The sequence below is a fragment of the Carcharhinus amblyrhynchos genome, chromosome 5 (assembly GCF_965287045.1).
Source record: "Carcharhinus amblyrhynchos chromosome 5, sCarAmb.v2.hapA, whole genome shotgun sequence".
Lineage (NCBI taxonomy): Eukaryota > Metazoa > Chordata > Chondrichthyes > Carcharhiniformes > Carcharhinidae > Carcharhinus > Carcharhinus amblyrhynchos.
The window spans coordinates 52537092-52557138 of NC_137328.1; the positions used below are offsets into that span (position 1 = coordinate 52537092).

General features: G+C 41.1%; 1 protein-coding gene across 2 annotated transcripts in view; it reads right to left on the reverse strand.

The window, feature by feature from the left end:
* The window catches only part of LOC145343029 (spindle assembly abnormal protein 6 homolog), a 66760-nt gene that overhangs the window by 7708 nt on the left and 39005 nt on the right, over positions 1 to 20047 (reverse strand). For both annotated transcript variants that reach the window (XM_080188772.1, XM_080188771.1), the window contains exons 6-13: positions 18714 to 18791; positions 16071 to 16190; positions 14060 to 14251; positions 13166 to 13360; positions 5848 to 5937; positions 2576 to 2755; positions 2360 to 2441; positions 904 to 1034 (exon numbers count right to left, since the gene is read on the reverse strand). In XM_080188772.1, the coding sequence (XP_080044898.1) occupies positions 904 to 1034; positions 2360 to 2441; positions 2576 to 2755; positions 5848 to 5937; positions 13166 to 13360; positions 14060 to 14251; positions 16071 to 16190; positions 18714 to 18791 (1068 nt within the window). The remainder of the gene's footprint in view (positions 1 to 903; positions 1035 to 2359; positions 2442 to 2575; positions 2756 to 5847; positions 5938 to 13165; positions 13361 to 14059; positions 14252 to 16070; positions 16191 to 18713; positions 18792 to 20047) is intronic.

Below are 20047 nucleotides of genomic sequence, written 5' to 3' on the forward strand. Positions count from 1 at the left end.
TACATTAACAGGTTCTGTGTTGGAATTATGGACAAGGGGTGTGAGAGTGCAGACTCCACTGGAGATCAAACCTACCAAGATTTTTGCATAGTCCACTGAACTGTATTCATAAGTTAATCAACTGAGTGCTATATTGTTCACAGATATTTTAGAGAGATGGGCAGTAAACTAGTTGACATGTCCACTGAGCTGCTGAGCTCTATATTTAAATTTCCTAGATACTCCCACAGCAAAGGTACCAGGAAATGAAAAATAAAGTATGCAAGCTGAAAGAGCATCAATGGCTGACATCATTGCCTACTTCTGGCTGCTGTCAGAAAACACCCAGTATTATTGCTTGTGTTTGGGAGGGCAGGGAGAGAAACAGTGATGGCCTTTGAACTACAGTGCTTGCCGCTAAGCCCATCTCCCATCAGGAGCTGGTTCAGCTGACATCTTTTGGACATCCTACACAGCAAGTAATCCCCTCAACCCTGCAGTGACCAATACGAAATGAGGTTAGAGGATTGGAAATTGTCTTTATCTGCCTACTTAAGTGCCTCTCCTTATTACAGATGGCAGTAATTCACCTGTGAAAAAACACTGGACATCAGCAGGCAAATAAAGAAAGGTCTTTGCATCCTCTGCTGTGTGGTCATTGAATAAATATACTGACTTGGAGATGAAAATGCTCCTCCTGAATCAAACTGACACTTACATAACTGGAATCAAAAATCCTGCATTGCACATTATAAAACAGAACAGCAATAAATATTGATGTCCCATTGAAGATGAAGGTAAAGTAAAAAGTACTAACATTTCAATAAACAATTAAAAACTACTGCTCTCCATCGCATACCTTCACTAGATATTATAAAAATAACTAAGTTTTAATTCTGGTCACAATGTAAATAGTTTACTTACCAGACTGTTTTGCATAGCCCCAGGCCTGGACAAATTGCCACTAGATATTGTTGATGGGTCAAAAGAGCCTGGAGTCTCTTGCAGTGCTGCTAATTTGTTTTCATTTAGTTGTTTATTCAACCAGGATATTACTGTGCAAGATAAATAGTAGCATACAATTAACAGTTTTAAAAGTTAAATAATGGAGCTTGTTTCTCTTCCCCTCCCAAAAATGTCAGAATGGTAAAAAAAATTCAATCAAGATGAGCTTGGAGTCATGTGCTTTTCAATGAATTAATACAATGGGACTAGTTTCAGTATTAACTGGCAAAGTACACAAGACACTGCTAAACAATGTCATATTAACATGTCTGCTAACAGCTTCTCAATTCTTCTTAAAATGAAGCTCCCCAGGAAAGCTAGCGCTTTCCAGGTCACATCCAAATACTTAAAGAATTGATTATTACAGTCTAGGCTTCCCTGCATCATTTCATTCATCATTGATTGCTGGCTGTCAACAAACCTCAGTGTACTGAAAAGTTAGTAAAGACAATTTCTTAGGATGACCCATAGGTGGCCAGCTCTAGGGAGGAAAATAAGGGACACTTCACCAGAGGAGCAGATGGTTTGCCAAGACCAGAGGGGTGTGGGGAGACACTCCCAAACTCACCCAAGTCCTATCATCCACCTGCTGAAGCTGTAAAATTCAAAAGAGTGCTAGCTTTGGACTGTACAACTGTGCCCTGACAAATCCAGGGGAAAAATGGCACTCAGGAAGCTCACAGTAAAAAGTTTCAGTATTAATTGGTAAAGGACATCAGAACACAAAATATTTCTACACGATGTCATATTAGCATGTCTGCCATAGCTTCTATTCAATCTTTTCAAAATGAAGCTTTCCACAAATGCCAGCATTTTTGGGTCACATTCAAATACTTGCAGAACTAATGATTATAAGCTAGGCTTCTCTGTAACAAGGACAGGAAGCCAAATTCTGAGACAAACCCAGAAAAATCAGACAGTTGATCACCCTGTGATTTATATCCACATTGTCCATCATGGTTACCTTAGGCTCCACTATAGTTTATCAGCCAACACATTTACCATACTTTAATACTGTTCTTCTGCCTACTTCAGTTTATTCATTCTTTTATCTTCTGTGAATAATGCCTTCAGTGGTTAATAGTTTTTGCACAAGTCTTAATGAAGGCAATATAATTGTAAAACATTAATCCCGTTGCCTCTCAGTCCTGTAATGCGAGGCTGTGTGAGGCGTCAGCCTCACAAAAGCGACCATACGGTCTCATTTCTACACATACAAAAACATCAGCTGCTTGACCAAGTTTTTCGTCAACTGTCCTACAGCTTCTTTATATGGTTCGGTGTTAAATTTTGCCCAATAATACTATTTTCTTCATGCTAAAAGATACTGTGTACATGCAGGCTGCTTTATAGCATTCTTGCTTCAACTACTAACCATTTTCGTTTGTCTTTAGAAGCTGTTTGCTTTCTTCAAGTTTTCCGACTGTGGCATCAAGCTGCTCTTGCAATTTACAAACCTAAAAAGATTTTTAAAAAAGTGGCAGCTGTTTAGTTTCAAAACTCATTTTCAAATCAACTGTCTTATTTCCCCTTCCCCAGTGCTTCTAAACTCAGAATCACTTTATGTAGATAATAATTTGTGATTCATTACCTCTTCTTCCTTTTGCTTTAGAGACTGTTGAACTTCCTTTAATTCTTGTTGTTCCTTCTGGAGCAATTGTGTCTTTTCTCCTAGAAGCTTTTCTTGTTGCATCGTAACAGTATTTTTCAGTCTAATTTTTTCAATCAATTTTTTCATGTCCCCCTGCAGTTTTTTGATGATTTCATTGGCCTATACCAAAACATAATCACATTAATTAAATTCAAACAGTCTCCCAAGTTAATAAATCTTATCTGCTTGTTAATAGTGAAGATTTGCATTATTAACAATTTCAATTTACAATTTTTTTAAAAAACCGGTGCCAAAAAGGTAATGATGCTGGAGTACTGCAAAGAATATCAGGGCTTCAATTTTAGGCTTTGGTCTTGGCTAGGTCATTTAAGGCACTGGATTAAGGCTGCAGTGTGGGTTTGAAGCCAATATTTATATCAGTTAATCTTTCCTCTTTCTTACAGGAAGCTGAAATTGAAGATCATCCATGATCTTACTAAATGATGCAGGCGGCTCAAGGGGCTATAACGGTCCACTACTGCTCCCAGTTCTTGTGCTCCTAATTGGTCAACAAGCTTCTACAAATACATAAAGGGCAAAAGAGTAACGAAGGAGAGAGTAAGGCCTCTTAAGGATCAACAAGGTCATCTATGTGCAGATCCACAAGAGATGGGTGAGATCCTAAATGAATATTTCTCATCAGTATTTACTGTGAGAAAAGCATGGATGTTAGGGAACTTGGGGAAATAAATAGTGATGACTTGAGGAGTGCACATAATACAGAGAAAGAGATGCTGGAAGTTTTAAAGTGCATCAAGTTGATAAATCCCTGGGACCTGATGAAGTGTATCCCAGGACATTGTGGGAGGCTAGGGAGGAAATTGCAGGTCCCCCAGCAGAGATATTTGAATCATTGATAGTCACAGGTGAGGTGCCTGAAGATTGGAAGGCGGCAAATGTTGTGCCTTTATTTAAAAAGGGCTGCAGGGAAAAACCTGGGAACTATAGGCCAGTGAGCCTCACATCTGTGGTGGGTAAGTTGTTGGAAGGTATTTTGAGAGACAGGATCTACAGGCATTTAGAAACACAAGGACTGATTAGGGACAGTTGGCATGGCTTTGAGAGTGGAAAATCATGTCTCAAATTTAATTGAGTTTTTTGACGTTGTCTACATGGACTTTAGCAAGACCTTTGACAAGATACTGTATAGTAGGTTGGTGCATAAGGTTAAATCTCACGGGATCCAGGGGTGAAGTATCTAAATGGATATAAAATTGGCTTCTGGCTGTAGAGGGTTGTTTTTCAAACTGTGACTTGTGACCAGCACTGTGTCTCAGAGATCGGTGCTGGGTCGACCGTTATTTGTCATTTATATTAATGATTTGGATGAGAATATAGGAGGCATGATTAGTAAATTTGCAGATGATACCAAGATTGGTGGCATAGTGGATAGTGAAGGTGGTTATCTAAGATTGCAACGGGATCTTGATCAATTGGGCCAGTGAGCTGACGAATGGCAAATGGAGTTTAATTTAGATAAATGCGTGGTGATGCATTTTGGTAGACTGAACTAGGCAGGACTTATTCAGTTAATGGTAGGGCATTGGGGAAAGTTACAGAACAAAGAGTTCTAGGGTTACATGTTCATACCTCCTTGAAAATGGAGACACAGGTGGACAGAGTGGTGAAGAAGGCATTCAGCATGCTTGGTTTCATTGGTCAAAACACTGAATACAGGAGTTGGGATGTCTTGTTGAAGCTATACAAGAAATATGGCCACACTTGGAATACTGTGTACAGTTCTGGTCAGCCTATTACAGAGAGGGTATTATTAAACTAGAAAGAGTGCAGAAAAGATTTACTAGGATGCTGCTGGGACTTGATGATTTGAGTTTTAAAGAGAGGCTGGATAAACTGGGGCTTTTTCGCCTGGAGTGTATAAGACTGAGGGGTGATCTTAAAGAGGTCTATAAAATAATGAGGGGCACAGTTCAGCTAGATAACCAATATCTTTTCCCAAAGGTAGGGGAGTCTAAAATTAGAAGGCATAGGTTTAAGGTGAGAGGGGAGAGATACAAAAGTGTCCAGAGAGGCAATTTCTTCACACAGAGGGAGGTGAGTATCTGGAACAACAGGTAATAGTAGAGGCGGGTACAATTTTGTCTTTTAAAAAGCATTTAGACAGTTACAATGGGTAAGATGGGTATAGAGGATATGGGCCAAATGTATGCAATTGGGATTAGCTTAGGGGTTTAAAACAAAAGGGAAGCATGGATAAGTTGGGCTGAAGGGCCTGTTTCCATGCTGTAAACCTCAAATGACTCTCAATATACTTTGACAGAATTTAAAAAGTAATCCATCCACAATGTAGGTACCATTGTAGTGACAAGCGACAGAAGGGCTTGCAGACATCATAATTCATCTTTAAACATTCAAATCTAGGCATTAAACGCTTGTAATGCCAGCAGTTTTGAATTCACTAAAATGTGGATTAAACACAACCCACAACAGGTCTGTTACTATACTGAATCTACTCGGGCAAGTGCCCATTGACAACCAAATACCATCGTAAAAATGGTGCATATTGGAAAAATTGATGGAAATCCATCATGTCACATTTTTCCCCTTGAGCATCCCATCCAGTTTTGCAGCCGGATTCTGCACAGCTACTAATTCGTTGCTAAAATTAAGCCCCATTCATGATAGTTAGATGTCAGTGCAATTTTCCAGCATTTGTGTGGATGGGTAGCTGATAAGTTTGCATATACTTATCAGCTGAGATTATTAGAGTTATGGTCACTCAGGAAAACAGAATATGGAAACAGAGTGGGAACATTAATGTAGAAGTTCAGCCATGACCTTATTAAGTGACTCAGATCAAGTTCAAAGGGCTAAATGGCCTACACCCATTTTTATTTGTGTTTTATAATGTGTCTCTCCACCTGTGTAAAATGGATATCCAAGGCTATCAGGAGGTACTGTTTAAGGGAGGTACGTTTAAACACTGCAAAATAATGATTTTGAGGCCTTTGCTGGATCCTATATTTATTTTTTTCCCCTTTTCACCTAGTCAGGAGATTTTATCCTAACAGTTCTGACTATGACACTATGTTGCTGCTTTTAAAAGAGGGAGATAATTTTGTGGTGGGGAAGATTCTTTTCAAATCTATTTTAGCCCAAAAATATTTAGTTACATAAATTTAACCAAGATGAACATTAAGGCAAGTGTAGCCAGATTGCAATTGCTAGCACAACAAAGTCTAAATGGTTACCTTTAATAATTCTTCTGAAAGAGACTTCACAGTTGCTTCCAGCTTTCCCATCTGTTGCTGTTTTTGTTCTAGGCTCTCTTCTAGATTTTTCTGCAAATAAATGGCAAATCATTCATATAAAGCAATAACTCCTGTAGCATTTTAAAAAATCTCCCCCTCTACTCAATAATTTTAGGGTCAGATGGTGGCATAATGGTCATGTCAATGGAGCTGTAATCCAGAGGTCCATAGGTTCAAATGCCACCACGGCAGCTCATGGAATTTAAATTCAAATAATTAATAAATTCCATTGATTATCTGGAATCAAAAGCTAGTCTCAGTAATGGTGCCATGAAACTATCAATTATCATAAAAACCTATCTGGTTCACTAATGCCGCCCTTACCTGGTCTAGCTGACATGTGACTTGAGACCCACAGCAATATAGCTGACTCTCGACTCTCAACTGCCCACTGAAGTGGCCCGAGCTGTACTAAACAATTACAGAGGAGTCAAAGAGGAATAACATTGGAAAGACCATCAAGTTGTGGCATCAACTTCGGCTCTAGAAACAACAATGCAGGATTGACAGGATGGATGTGCCAAAGTCCTCCTTATGAACATCTGGGAACGAAGGCCAAAACTGAGAGAGCTGTCCCACAGTCTAGTCAAGCAACAGCTTGCCATGGTCATACTTGCTGAATCAGACCCAATGATAGTGATGGTGATGGTGATGTCAGGCACATTGGTCGTAGGGTATGTCCTGAATCACCAGCAGCACAGACCTACCAGAGATGGCTGCAAAGTGCCATAATCTGGAGATAGTCCTCCACATTGACTCCAGGTACTATGAAGTCCTATGGGCATCAGGTCAAATGTGGAAAATAAACTCTCTTGTTGATTACCACCTACAGTTCTACCTCAGATCCTCTATGCTGTGCAGACTCTCCATTGTTGTATGGCACATCCACCATGCTAAATGGGACAGATTCAGAGCAGCTCAACTGTGAGGCCTTATGCACTTCAGCAACAGCATAACTGTATTCAACTATGATCTGGAACCTCATGACCTGGCATATTTCTCATACTACCATTACCAGCAAGTCAAAGGATCAACCCTTGTTCAATGAAAAGTGCACTGATGTACGCCAGAAGCAGTTTTAGGTATGCCTGGTGCTGAGGGGTTAATTTAACGAAGTTACAACACAGGTTGATTTTCATACCAAACAGCAGAAGTAGCATGTGTTTGGTAGTGCTAAACAATCCCGCAAGTAACAGACCATTCAGCCAGTCACGAACGGTGGTGGACAACTAAACAACTAACTGGAGGATAACGCTTCACAAAGATCCCTATCCTCAATCATAGAGGACGACAGCACTTCAATGCAAAAGGCATGTCTAAAGCATTTGCAATCATCTACTCAGCACTTCTGGCTGAAGATGATTAATCTCAGCCTCCTTTTGAGATCCCCAGAATCACAGATGCTAATCTTCATCAAATTCAATTCACTCCGCGATATCAAGAAATTGAAGGCACTGGATGCTGTAAAGGCCCTGACAACATCCTGGAAATAGTACTGAAGACTTGTGCTCTAAACTGGCCATAGCCTGAGCTAAGCTGTTGTGGTACAGCTACAATACTGGCATCTAACCAACAATGTGGAAAATTGTGTGTCCTGTCCAAAAATGGGGGGAGGCAGTGGCATTATCACTGGAGTAATAATCCAGAGACCCAGGGTAATGCTCTGGAGATCCAGTTTCGAATCCCAACACAGCAGATGGTCAATTCAATAAAAATAAAACCTGGAATTAAAAGTCTAATGATGAGCCTAAAACCATTGTCGTAAAAAACAATTCGGTTCACTAATGTCCCTTACCTGGTCTGACTCCAAACCCATAGCAATATGGGTAACTCTTAAAATGTCCTCTGAAATGGCCTGGCAAGTTGCTAAGTACAAAGACACAGTAAGAAGTCTCACAACCAGGTATAAAGGCAATGAGGGACGGGCAATAAATGCTGGCCCAGCCAGCAGCATCCACATCCCCTGATCGAATAAAAAAAGTCCAACGTGGCAAATTATCACTGCAAAAGCCTCCTTGCAATCAGAGAAGTGATGGAAGGTGTCACTGACAGTTCTATAAAGCAACACTTAAATGGCAGTAATCACTAACGCTCAGTTTCATTTCTATCAGAATCATTCACCTTCTGACCTCATTACAGCCTTGGTCCAAACACAGACAAAAAATCTGAACTCAAGACCTGAAGTAAGAGTTACTACCCATGACATCAAGGTAGTATTTGAACAAATCCAGCATCAAAATTCTGGCAAAATTGAAGTCAAAGGGAATCAACAGGGAAAATTTTCTACTGGTTGCAGTCATATGTAGCACAAAGGAAGATGGCTGTGGTTGTTGAAATCTAATTGCCTCAATCCTAGGATATTCCTGTAAGAGTTCTTTAGGATAGTGTCCTAGCCCAACCATCTTTAGCTATTTCATCAATGGCCTTCCTTCCATAATGTGTGGATGGCCACTGACAATTGCAATCTTCAATAGCATTCACAACTCCCCAAATACAGAACCAGTCTGCACCAATATGCAGCAATGACTAGAAAACATCCAAACTTGGATCAAGTGGCAAGTAATATTCATGCCACACAATGTGGGGCAACAAGAGGGAAAACAATTGCCACTTAAAACTCAATGGAAGTACCATTGCAAAATTGTCCACTATCATAAGAACGTAAGAAATAGGAGCAGGAGTAGGCCATCTAGCCCTTTGAGTCAGCCCCACCACTCAGTAAAATCATGGCTGATCTGAAGTGGATCAGTTCCACTTTACCGCCTGCTCCCCATAATCCTTAATTCCCTTGTCTATCAGAAATCTATCTACCTGTGACTTAAACATATTCAACGAGGTAGCCACCACCACTTCAATGGGCACAGAATTCCAGAGATTCACCACCCTTTGAGTGAAGACGTTCCTCCTCAACTCTGTTCTAAACTGCACCCGCCCACTCTTATTTTGAGGCTGTGCATTCCAGTTTTGGTTTTCTTTCCAAGCAGAAAGAATCTCTCTACCTCGATCCTATCTAGCCCCTTCATTATCTTATATGTCTCTATAAGATCCCCCCCTCAGCCTTCTAAACTCCAACAAGTACAGGCCCAGTCTATTTAATCTCTCCTCATAAGCTAACCTCCTCATCTCCGGTATCAGCCTGGTGAACCTTCTCTGTACTCCCTCCAAGGCCAATATATCCTTTCGCAAATAAGGGGACCAAACTGCACACAGTACTCCAGTTGCGGCCTCACCAGTGCCTTGTGCAGTTGCAGCAAGACCCCCCTGTTTTTATATTCTATCCCCCTCACTATAAAGGCCAACATTCCATTCACCTTCTTGATCACCTGCTGCACCTGCAGACTGAGTTTTTGCGATTCGTGCACAAGGACTCCCAGGTCCCTCTGCACAGTAGCATGCTGCAACTTTTCATCATTTAAATAATATTCCATCCTATTATTTCTTCCAAAGTGGATAACCTCACATTTTCTAACGTTATACTCCATCTGCCAGGTCCTCGCTCACTCACTCAGCCTATCCAGATCTCGCTGCAGACTTTCCGTGTCCTCCACGCAATTCGCTTTTCCACTCATCTTCCTGTCATCAACAAGTTTTGTTACCCTACACTCAGCCCCCTCCTCCAGACCGTCTATGCATATGGTAAACAGCTGAGGCCCCAGCACCGATCCCTGTGGCACGCCACAGGGATCGGTGCTGGGGTGCCACAGTCACCAACTGCCAACCAGAAAAGCACCCATTGATTCCAACTCTCTGCTTCCTGATGGATAGCCAATCCTCAATCCACACTAACACTTTACCCCCAACTCCGTGTACCCTAACCTTCTGCAGCAACCTTTTGTGAGGCACCTTATTGAACGCCTTCTGGAAATCTAAAAACACCAAATCCACCGGCCCCCCTCTGTCTACCGCACTAGCCACATCTTCATAAAAATCCAGTAAATTCGTTAAGCATGACATCTCCTTCACGAATCCGTGCTGCGCCTGTTTGATCAAACCGTTCTTTTCCAGGTGTCCTGCTATTTCTTCTTTAACGATGGATTCTAGCATTTTCCCAACTACAAACGTTAAGCTAACTGGCCTGTAGTTACCCGCCTTTTGTCTGCTACCTTTTTTAAACAGCGGCATAACAGTAGCTGTTTTCCAATCCGCCGGCACTTCCCCAGAATCCAGCGAATTTTGATAAATAACTATTAACGCAACTGCTATTACTTCTGCCATTTCTTTCAGAACCCTGGGATGCATTCCATTCGGTTCCAGGGACTTGTCTACCTTCAGTCCCGTTAGTCTACCAAGCACTACCTCTCTAGTAACAGCAATTGTATTAAGGACCTCATCTACCAACCCTCTATCTTTAATATTCGGTAAGCTATTTGTGTCCTCCTCCGTGAAGACAGACACAAAAAACTTATTTAAAGTCTCAGTCATTTCCTCATTTCCCACCATTAAATCCACCCTCTCGACCTTCAAGGGTCCAACATTCACTCTAGTCAGTCTCTTCTTTATATATTTGTAAAAACTTTTACTATCATTTTTTATATTTAGAGCTAGTTTAGTTTCATACTCTATCTTTCCTTTCTTTATCACTTTCTTAGTCATTCTTTGTTGTTTTTTAAATCTTTCCTAATCTTCTAATTCCCCACTATTTTTAGCTGCTCTGTACGCATCAGTTTTTAATTTAATGCTCTCCTTTATTTCCTTCGATACCCACAGCTGGTTATCCCTTTTCCTACAGTCCTTCTTTATTACTGGAATATATATCAACATACTGGGGATTGCCATCGAGGAGAAACTGTACTGGACCACCATATAAATACTGTGACTACAAGAGCAGGTTGGGGGCTAGGAACACAGAGGTGATTAACTAACCTCTTGACTGCTCAAAGCACGTTAGGAGTCTGATTGATTACTCTACAAATACTTGGGTGAGTGTGGCTCCAACAACACTCAAGAAGCTCAACACCATCCAAGACAAGGCAACCCACTTGATCAGCATTCCACTCACCAATTTAAACACTGACTCCCTCAACCACCACCAACACACAGTGGCAGCAGTGTTTACAAGAAACACTTCAGCAACTCACCAAGGCTCCTTCAACAACATGTTCCAAGCCTAGTAATCTCTAGTATCAAGATGGACAAGGACAGCAGACGCACAAACATCACCACCTCCAAGTTCTTCTTCAAGATACAGATCAATTCTGACTTGGAACTAAATCACTACCCTTCACTGTTTTGGGATCAAAATCCTGAAATTCCCTTTCTCTACTTGCACCAGATGGACTGCATGGCTTCAGAAGGCAGTTTCAAAGGCAGTTAGGGCTGGACAATAAATGCTGGCCTTGCTAACTTTGCCACATCCCATGAAATAACAAAAAGTCTCACTACTGTTTAAATTTAAATGTGTGAGACAATAAACTTAAAATAATGCTATGAGATTGAAAAACAGCACATCATAAATTCAACAGGGAGATAATAGGAATGGCACAAAATATGCAAATCTTTTGATTTTAGAGTTAAAGTCAACAACATACAGAAATTTCATCAATATCTAGCAGCTTTTGTGTGTGACACCAAGACATCTTCCATTTGACCCAGGATGCACTTAATCTTCTCAGCAAACAAATAGCATCAGCACAGATGTTTAGTCAGAAAGATGGGGACAAAAATAAAGATTTAATGAACAAGTTTGGAGGCAGTGAGAAGAAATGGTCAGAGGCGAATTTAAGAGACAAGCTGGACTATTGATAGTTTTGACAATTTGATAAACAAATTGAGAGGTACTAGAAGCTCATTGCACCTTCAGTCATGTCTGAAAAACTTAAAATCTAGAGATATTCTGGTCACATCTGCCCTCCTGAGCTCTCTCAAAAGGTAGGATCAAGCTGGTGTTAAACAAAGATCACAGGTTATCTAAACCCAAAACACCAAGGAAGGAGATGCACCTGCAATGTAGACGTCACATCACAATCATGTGATGATTCCAAGTGCAGATATTTAAACACAGCCAACATTCCCTCTATCATTTTTGGAACGTGTTGGCAACTTGTTTAAGTGGGTGACCCCAATTTGTGAGAGATAAAGTGAGAGCAACCCTTTTCTCTATTGCCCTTTGCTACTAATGTCTTACGCCTTCTGTGCAGAAATCGAATCCTTTCTGGGATGCCCTTAAACATGTACAAGTTGCCCTCTATGTCTTCCACAAGTCATTATTCCACATTTTTCATGTGTAAACCTGAACTGAATTACAGCAGGCTATTCAACATGGGAGACAAGAGGTGAACCTCATCTTGTCATTATATGAGGCACATACACAGATGCATAGTTATTGAGCTGGAATGTTTGGAGCATGACGAGGAATGAGAAATCCTGACTGATATTCACATTCCTAGTCTATGGATGCTGAAACTTGCTATTGCACTCCATCACCATTCCTGCTAATATGTTTTAACCCTAGGACACAACCGGAATAAATGGCTCTGAACTACTTACTGCTTTAACCAGCACAATATTGGAGAAGCATACCAGAACTTGTGGTGCAAATATGAAAATAATAGTAATAGACTGTCATTGTGCAGAACTAAATCATTATTGGAGATCAGATTACAGTTGCGTACCTGAGAGTTACAGTTCAAAGGCGCTGGAGTACAGATGGGCTAAGGACACTAAGTAGGTCCTGAGGTATCATGTAACAGATCGCATTATAGCTTAATATGCACCTCTGCCTGGGGTGGCACAGTGGTTAGCAATGCTGTCTCATAGCGTTCAGGGACCTGGGTTCGATTCCAGCTTGGGTCAATTTCTGCATAGGGTTTGCATGTTCTCCCCATGTCTGCATGGGTTGCCTCCAGGTGCTCTAGTTTCCTCCCACGGTCTGAAAAACATACTGGTTAGGTGCATTGACCCGAACAGGTGCCAGAATATGGCGACTAGGGAAATTTCACAGTAACTTCATTGCAGTGTTAATGTAGACCTCACTTGTGACTAATAAGCGAACTTTAACTATGATGTGAAGATGCCAGTGTTGGAGTAGGATGGGCAAGATGAAATATCACACAACACCAGGTTATAGTCCAACAGGTTTATGTGAAATCACAAGCATTCAGAGCGTTGATCCTTCGTCAGGTGAAGTGGGCGCGGTGCACAGGCACAGAACTTATAGACTTGTGATTTCAAATAAACCTATTTAACCTAGTATCATGTGATCTCTCTACTTGATCTATCCACTGAAAACTTAAACAGATTTCACGAGATTTTGAATTACCTTGTGCTCCTGTGTACTTTCAAAGACTTCTGTTGTCCTTGCAACCACTTGCTCTTTATCTTTGACTTCTTGTTCCAGGACAGCAGTCCTTGTTCGCAGCTGATTCAGTAGCTTCTCTTTTTCATGGCATTCTGCATCTAATGTAGTATTTTCTTTCCTCAGTGAGTGGACTTCTTGTTTTGATCTCTGACACTCCTAAATATCATCCAACAAAGACAGCATTTATGCAATTAAACTTTTATTTTGAACAGGAAATGTACTAAATGAACAAAAAGCTTGCGTGTATACATTTTACATACATATAAATAAGATATGTTTTAATCTTTTTTAACTCTGCAGACCAAGGATCAAATCTGGACATTCTCAGTGACTATGACTCTATTATACTGCAGTACCATTGGGCGATCTGCCTAACGGGGAAGCAATGGCCTAATGGTATTATTGCTAAACAATTAATCTAGAAGCTCAGCTAATATTCTGGGGACCCAGGTTCAAATCCCGCCATAGCAAATGGTGAAATTCAAATTCAATAAAATAAATCTGGAACTGAGAATCTACTACTGACCACGAAACTATTGTCGATTGTCAGAAAAACCCATCTGGTTTACTGATGTCCTTTAGGGAAGGAAATCTGCCATCTGTACCTGGTCTGACCTACACGTGACTCCAGAGCTACAGCAATGTGGTTGACTCTCAACCGCCCTCAGGCAACTAGGACAATAAATGTTGGTTAGCCAGCAATGCACATGCCCACGAATGAATTAAAAAAAGGACTGTGGTCTTAACAGCAATGATTTTATAAAGTAATTCCATCACTATTTGTTTTTCTTAAAAAATGTGAACTTTGAGAATACATACACGTATAAAATTTAGCCATTAAGAAGGTTTTCTAACCTCTTCCATGCTAGCTAATTTGGCTTTCAACTCGCGTATTGAAGATTCAGATTTGTATTTCCTCTCAGTGAGTTCCTTATTGATCGATTCCATCTCAGTGAGCCTGCTTTCCAATTGCTGTACTGTTTGATTATGTGCTGCCTCCACCTCCTTTTTCTGCTGCTCCAATTGATGGTGGTACTGTGTTTGAGCCTGGAAGGAGAGGTAAAGTCAACATCAAATCAGTTAGGACTGGAACCAAAAGAGAAAATGCTGGAAAATCTCAGCAGGTCTGGCAGCATGTATTAGGAGAGAACAGCTGACATTTTCAGTCCAGGTGATCCTTTGTTAGTTAGGACTGGGTGTGGGAAGAAAGGCACAAGAAATTGATATTCATAAATCAATACAGGTTTTATGGCCCATCTAGCTTCTCCTTTCATTGAAACCTACAGTCAAAGCTTTAAATTATTCATTTTTCAAATTATCCATACAATACTTAAAATGTCATCCACCCATTGTTATTCTCCCTTCAGTTCCCAATAAAGAACACTGCTATGGCACAAATCTAAAATGCTGCTACTTTTAAAATAGGCCAAAACTCAACATTCCACATCAACAACAGCATTGTGCAATTATTCACAGATAGAATATAATTAGAGTAACACAGTGATTAACACTGCTGCCTCACAGTGCCAGGGACATGGGTTTAATTTGGGCCTTGGATGAGTTTGCACATCCTCACTGCGTCTGCGTGGGTTTCCTTCAGGTGCTCCAGTTTCCTCCTACACTCCAAAGATGTGCGGGTTAGGTTGATTATCCCGCAATGTCAGGGTAAATAGGTGGGGTTATGGCACTAGGCTCTACATGGGATTGCGGTCGGTGCAGACACGATGGGTCAAATGGCCTCCTTTTGCACTGTAGCAAATGTTTTGGGGTGGATGGGAAAGGGTAGATTAAAAAGTAATGTTTTTACACAAATGAGAGGGAATACCAACTTGAGGTAGTCCATTTAATACACCAGAACTGCAGAATCCCTATAGTGCAAAGAGGCCTTTCGGCCCATCAAGTCTGCATTGAGTCTCCAAAAGGGCATTCCTCCCAATCCCCATAACTGTGTGCATTTACCTTGGCTAATCCATCTAACTCACATATCTTTGGATACTAAGTAGCAACTTAGCATTGCCAATCCACCTAAACTGCACATTTTTGGATTATGGAAGGAAACCACAGCACCCAGGGGAAAACCATGTAAACACTGGCAGAATGTGCAAACTTCACAAAGACTGTCACCCAAGGCTGGAATGAAACTAGGGACCCTGCCACTATGTGGCAGCAAATTGTGTAGGCTACGGAAACTTGTGGGCTAAATATGTGGGGTTATGGGATGGGTGGGGTCTAGGTAAGGTGCTCTAGTAGAGAGTCAGTGCAGATTCGATGAGCTGAATGACCTCTTCTGCACTGTAGGGATTCCATGATAACAGATGCTATTGATACATTTGCTTATCTTTTCAAGATTGTTATAATAGCAGATTCCTAGACAACTCCAAGCAGCAAACTCTGTACTTCGGCATTTCTATGACATGCGCCATTTATATCCCAATGCCAGCTTGGCTCAACTTGCTGCAATCCTCAGAATGAGGAGGTTGCAATTTCCACTCTCACGACAGGTTTCAGCACTTGATCTATAGCACTCCAGAGCGGTATTAAAGGAACGCTGCACTGTCTTGAGGTGCTGTGCTTTAGATAAGAGAAGATAAACTAAACAAGGTGAGCATAATAGATCCCCTAACACTATTTAAAGAGCACACATCAAGGCTAGCATTCCTCTTTTAGCAAGTACTAACAAAACAAACAGATCATTCTTTCACATGCTGTGTGCACATTTACTGCTGTTCAACTAAGCTACTTTGTAACATGCAGAGGATGTGGATAAGGTACCATATAAATGCTTTTTTTTAACCCAAATTTTCACGTCATTTTACACTTAACTTCCAACTTTACAATCCTGTAAAGAACTTGTATATTTTCTCACCTGCAAGGCCTTCTCCCGTTCTGTGGTAACTTCCTGGCTGTGCTTGTTTGCGAGCAAATTTGTTTGTGCTGCCCATTCGTTACGTAACCTGTCCAGTTCTTTACTTTTTTCTGCCAAGGTCTAAATATGAAAATTCAGCAATAAGTACAGGTTCTCCAAAACAAAAAAGTTAAATTAGAATAATAAAATGTCCTTTCGGTTGAATTATTTTGTATGAATAAAGAGAAAATTAGGTCGAAATTTGCTGTGTAAACAGTATCACAGAATCAGAGAATCATTACGATACGGGGGCCACGATTTGGCCCATTGTTGTCTATACTAACTGTACAAACGAGCATCAGATTCCCATGCCTCTCTCTATACCTCTGCATAATGTTTCTCTTCAAATAATCATTTAATGCCTCTTGAATGTGCCTCCGCCACACTTCCAGGCAGTGCATCTGGCCTGAACCACTTGTGTGAAAGATTTTTCTCACAACACGTTTGTTTCTTCACTTTAAATCTATGCTCTCTTGTTTTCTATCCTTTTACAAGTAGGAACGGTTTTTCCTTATGTACTCTGCCCAGCCCCTTCATGATTTTGAACATCTCCATCAAATTTCCTCTCAGTCTTTGTCTCTCCAAGAACAAAAGTCCCAATCTTTCCAATCTACTTTCTTGGAAATACACTGGATCATTCCTTCACTGTTGCTGGGTCAAAATTCTGGAACCCTTTCTGCCCAACAGCACCATGGGTGTAACTGCATCACAGGGACTGCAGCAGTTCAAGAAAGCAGCTCACATCACCTTCTCAAGGGGCAATTAGAGATGGACAACAAATGTTGGCCCAGGCAGTAATGCTCAAATCCCAAAAATGAATAACATGAATTATAGAATACCTACAGTGCAGAAGGAGGCCAATTCGGCCCATCAAGTCTGCACTGACTCAGAGTGCATCCTATCCAGGCCCTATCCTCACAATCCCACATAATTACCTCGCTAACCCCACTAACTCACACATCCTGGGATCCTAAGGGACAATTAGCATGGTCAATTTAACCTGCACATTTTTGGGTCGTGGAGGAAACCAGAGTACCCAGAGGAAACCCATACAGACATATTTCCGCTAATTGGAAAAAGAGAGGACAAAGGTTTAAGGATACTTGGAAAAAAGACCAGGCCAGAGGCAAGTAATGAGGAGAGGCAGTGTGGTGGAAGTGCTCAGTGGTATCTTGCAGTACCCACAGATAGAAAAAAAACAGGGCCAACGTTTTGGCATTGATGACTTCTGCAATGGCCAAGTGGTATTATTGTTAGATTATCAATCCAGAAACTCAACTAATGTTCTGGGGACCCTGGTTCGAATCCTGCCACAAGAGAGGGTGGAATTTGAATTCAATTTAAAAACAAATTTGGAATTAATATTCTAGTGATGACCATGAAACCGTTGTCAATTGTCATAAAAGCCCATCTGGTTCACTAATGTCCTAACCCGGTCTGACCCACATGTGAGTCCAAAGCCACAGCAATGTGTTTGACTCTCATCTGCCTTTCAAGGGCAACAGGGATGGGCAATAAATGCTGGCCAATCAGTGATGCTCATGTCCCACGAATGAATAAAAAAACAATAGGTCATGGAGTCTTAAGGCTCCCACAATCCAAAGATGTCCGTTCTCTGCAGCGTTGCCTGGGCTTAAAGGTCCTCTAACACCTCATTCACACATTTATGGGGCTATGCAAGGGGTTGGCAAAGGACCACCGGGGGGGGGCCTTACACAGGGAATTGGCATTGGGGCCTCAACAATTAACAGTGCATATTAATGGCTTGGGTGAAGGGATTGAACGTACTCCAGCTGCATTTTTTCATGATGCAAAGATAGGTAGGAGGAAAAGTTATCAAGCAGATGTAACCTATTTATAACCCCTTTGTAGACTCTAATCGGCAACATTTTGACAAAAGGAGTATACTGTTGGGAAAACATGAAGTTACATACAAACATAAGAACCGAAATAGACCAATTGGCTCCTCGAACCTGCTCTGCCACCTAACAAAATCGTGATTGCCCTGCCTGCATTTCAAATTCAGCATTTCCCATCCACCCTGACAGTCCTTGATCATCCTGCACCAACAAGAATCTACCTACCTCCAGCCCAAAAATATTCAATGACCCTATTTTCACCACCTTCTAAGGCAGAGAACATCTCTCCTCCTCCTCTGCGAGAAAGGAAAAAAATCTCAACTCTGTGACCCCCACTAGTTCTGGACTCACCCATAAGAGGAAACATCCCCTCTACGTCCACCCTGCCAGCACCATTCAGGATCCTCACATACTTCAATCAAGTCACTGCTCACTCTTGCAGAATCCAGCAGAAATAAACACAGGCTGTGCTGCTGCTGGCGTTGCTGTCCTGTTCAGGATGCCTATACACCCACTAGCCTCCTGGAGGGTGGCAGCTCACCAAGAATGGCCATTGCAGTAGACCATGCAGTCTACAACAGATAGGCCAAAGAAAATTTTTAAGAAGTTATGTTGTGAAGGAGAAACTCTGACAGCTCAGGTGAGGAGTAGGGCAAAAATCTTCATGTTTCTGACTCGTAGCAATGTATGCTAGTGTTTCAGTTCATGCTGCCATTATTTTTTATCAAGATCTTTATTTACAAACCTGTTGAGTGATGCTTAGTCTTTTTGCTAGGTCGTCTTCTGTTCTATGCAACCTTTCTTGTAGTGAATTATTTTCTATCTGAAAAAAAAAACTGTTTAAATGAGTTAATTTGCCAATTAGAGTGTTTCTAAATTGTAATTTAAGTTAATCGTCAATATTACTCATAGCTCTGGACTTTAAATACCATTTAAACACACTTTAAGGAGGATGTCATTTTGTCCCATCATTAAATTAGTATTGAATTAAGCAACCTTGTACAGAGATTTTTCAATCTTGCTTTCTCCTCATCTCAGTTCTTTTTGCTCCTGCTATATGATTTTACTATTTTAATCAGAGATCACTCAAAGGCCAAGTTTGATATGAAGTGATATGGCTCTGGAAATAATTCAACTTTGATCTCTGCAATAAAATTGTACCAGATCAGTGGTCAGCTATCAACAAAAAGAGAATTAACCAGTCACTTGTTTCTCTGCATTAGTCCATTTCACACTAGGGTAGATCAGATGGCTCAGTAAGGATAGGAGAGCAAAAAAGAAAACAACTATATCAATTTAAATAAAATTCTGTAAGACAGTAGCAGCATGAAAACAAAACAGGACTGGAAATTTTGAAATTCTGGAGCAACTTGTTTTCTTAGGTGGCCTCTCATCCAAGTAATAATCAAGCCAGTTGTATTTAGAACATAGAACACTACAGCACAAACAGGCCCTTCGGCCCACGAGTTGCGCTGATCACATCAACACCTACCAATCCATAGACCTATCTATAACCCCCAATCCCATTAAATCCCATACACTCATCCAGAAGTCTTTTAAAAGACCCCAGCGAGTTCGCCTCCACCACCACTGACGGCAGCCGATTCCATTCACTCACTACCCTCTGAGTGAAAAACTTACCCCTAACATCACTTCTGTACTTGCCTCCCTGCACCTTAAATCTGTGTCCTCTCGTAGCGACCATTTCAACCCAGGGAAATAGCCTCTGAGAATCCACCCTATCTATTCCTCTCAACATTTTATAAACCTCTATCAGGTCGCCTCTCAACCTTCGTCTCTCCAGGGAGAAGAGTCCCAGCTCCCTCAATCTATCCAAGAAAAAGAAATCAGAGACACAGCATTGTGGAAGTCGACAAAGCCTGTTGAACCATTATCCCCAGGTGGTTTCCCATCCAAGCAGCCACTAAATCCAAATTTACTTAGCTTCTCAGCCGTGCAAGAAACATGGAGGCCAACTATATGTAGTAGTGCTGACCAGCTCATTTCCTCTAGATTTAGGACAATACAATGTAAATTTAGGCGATACATACCTTATTGTTGTCTGCCTTGTCATCTGTA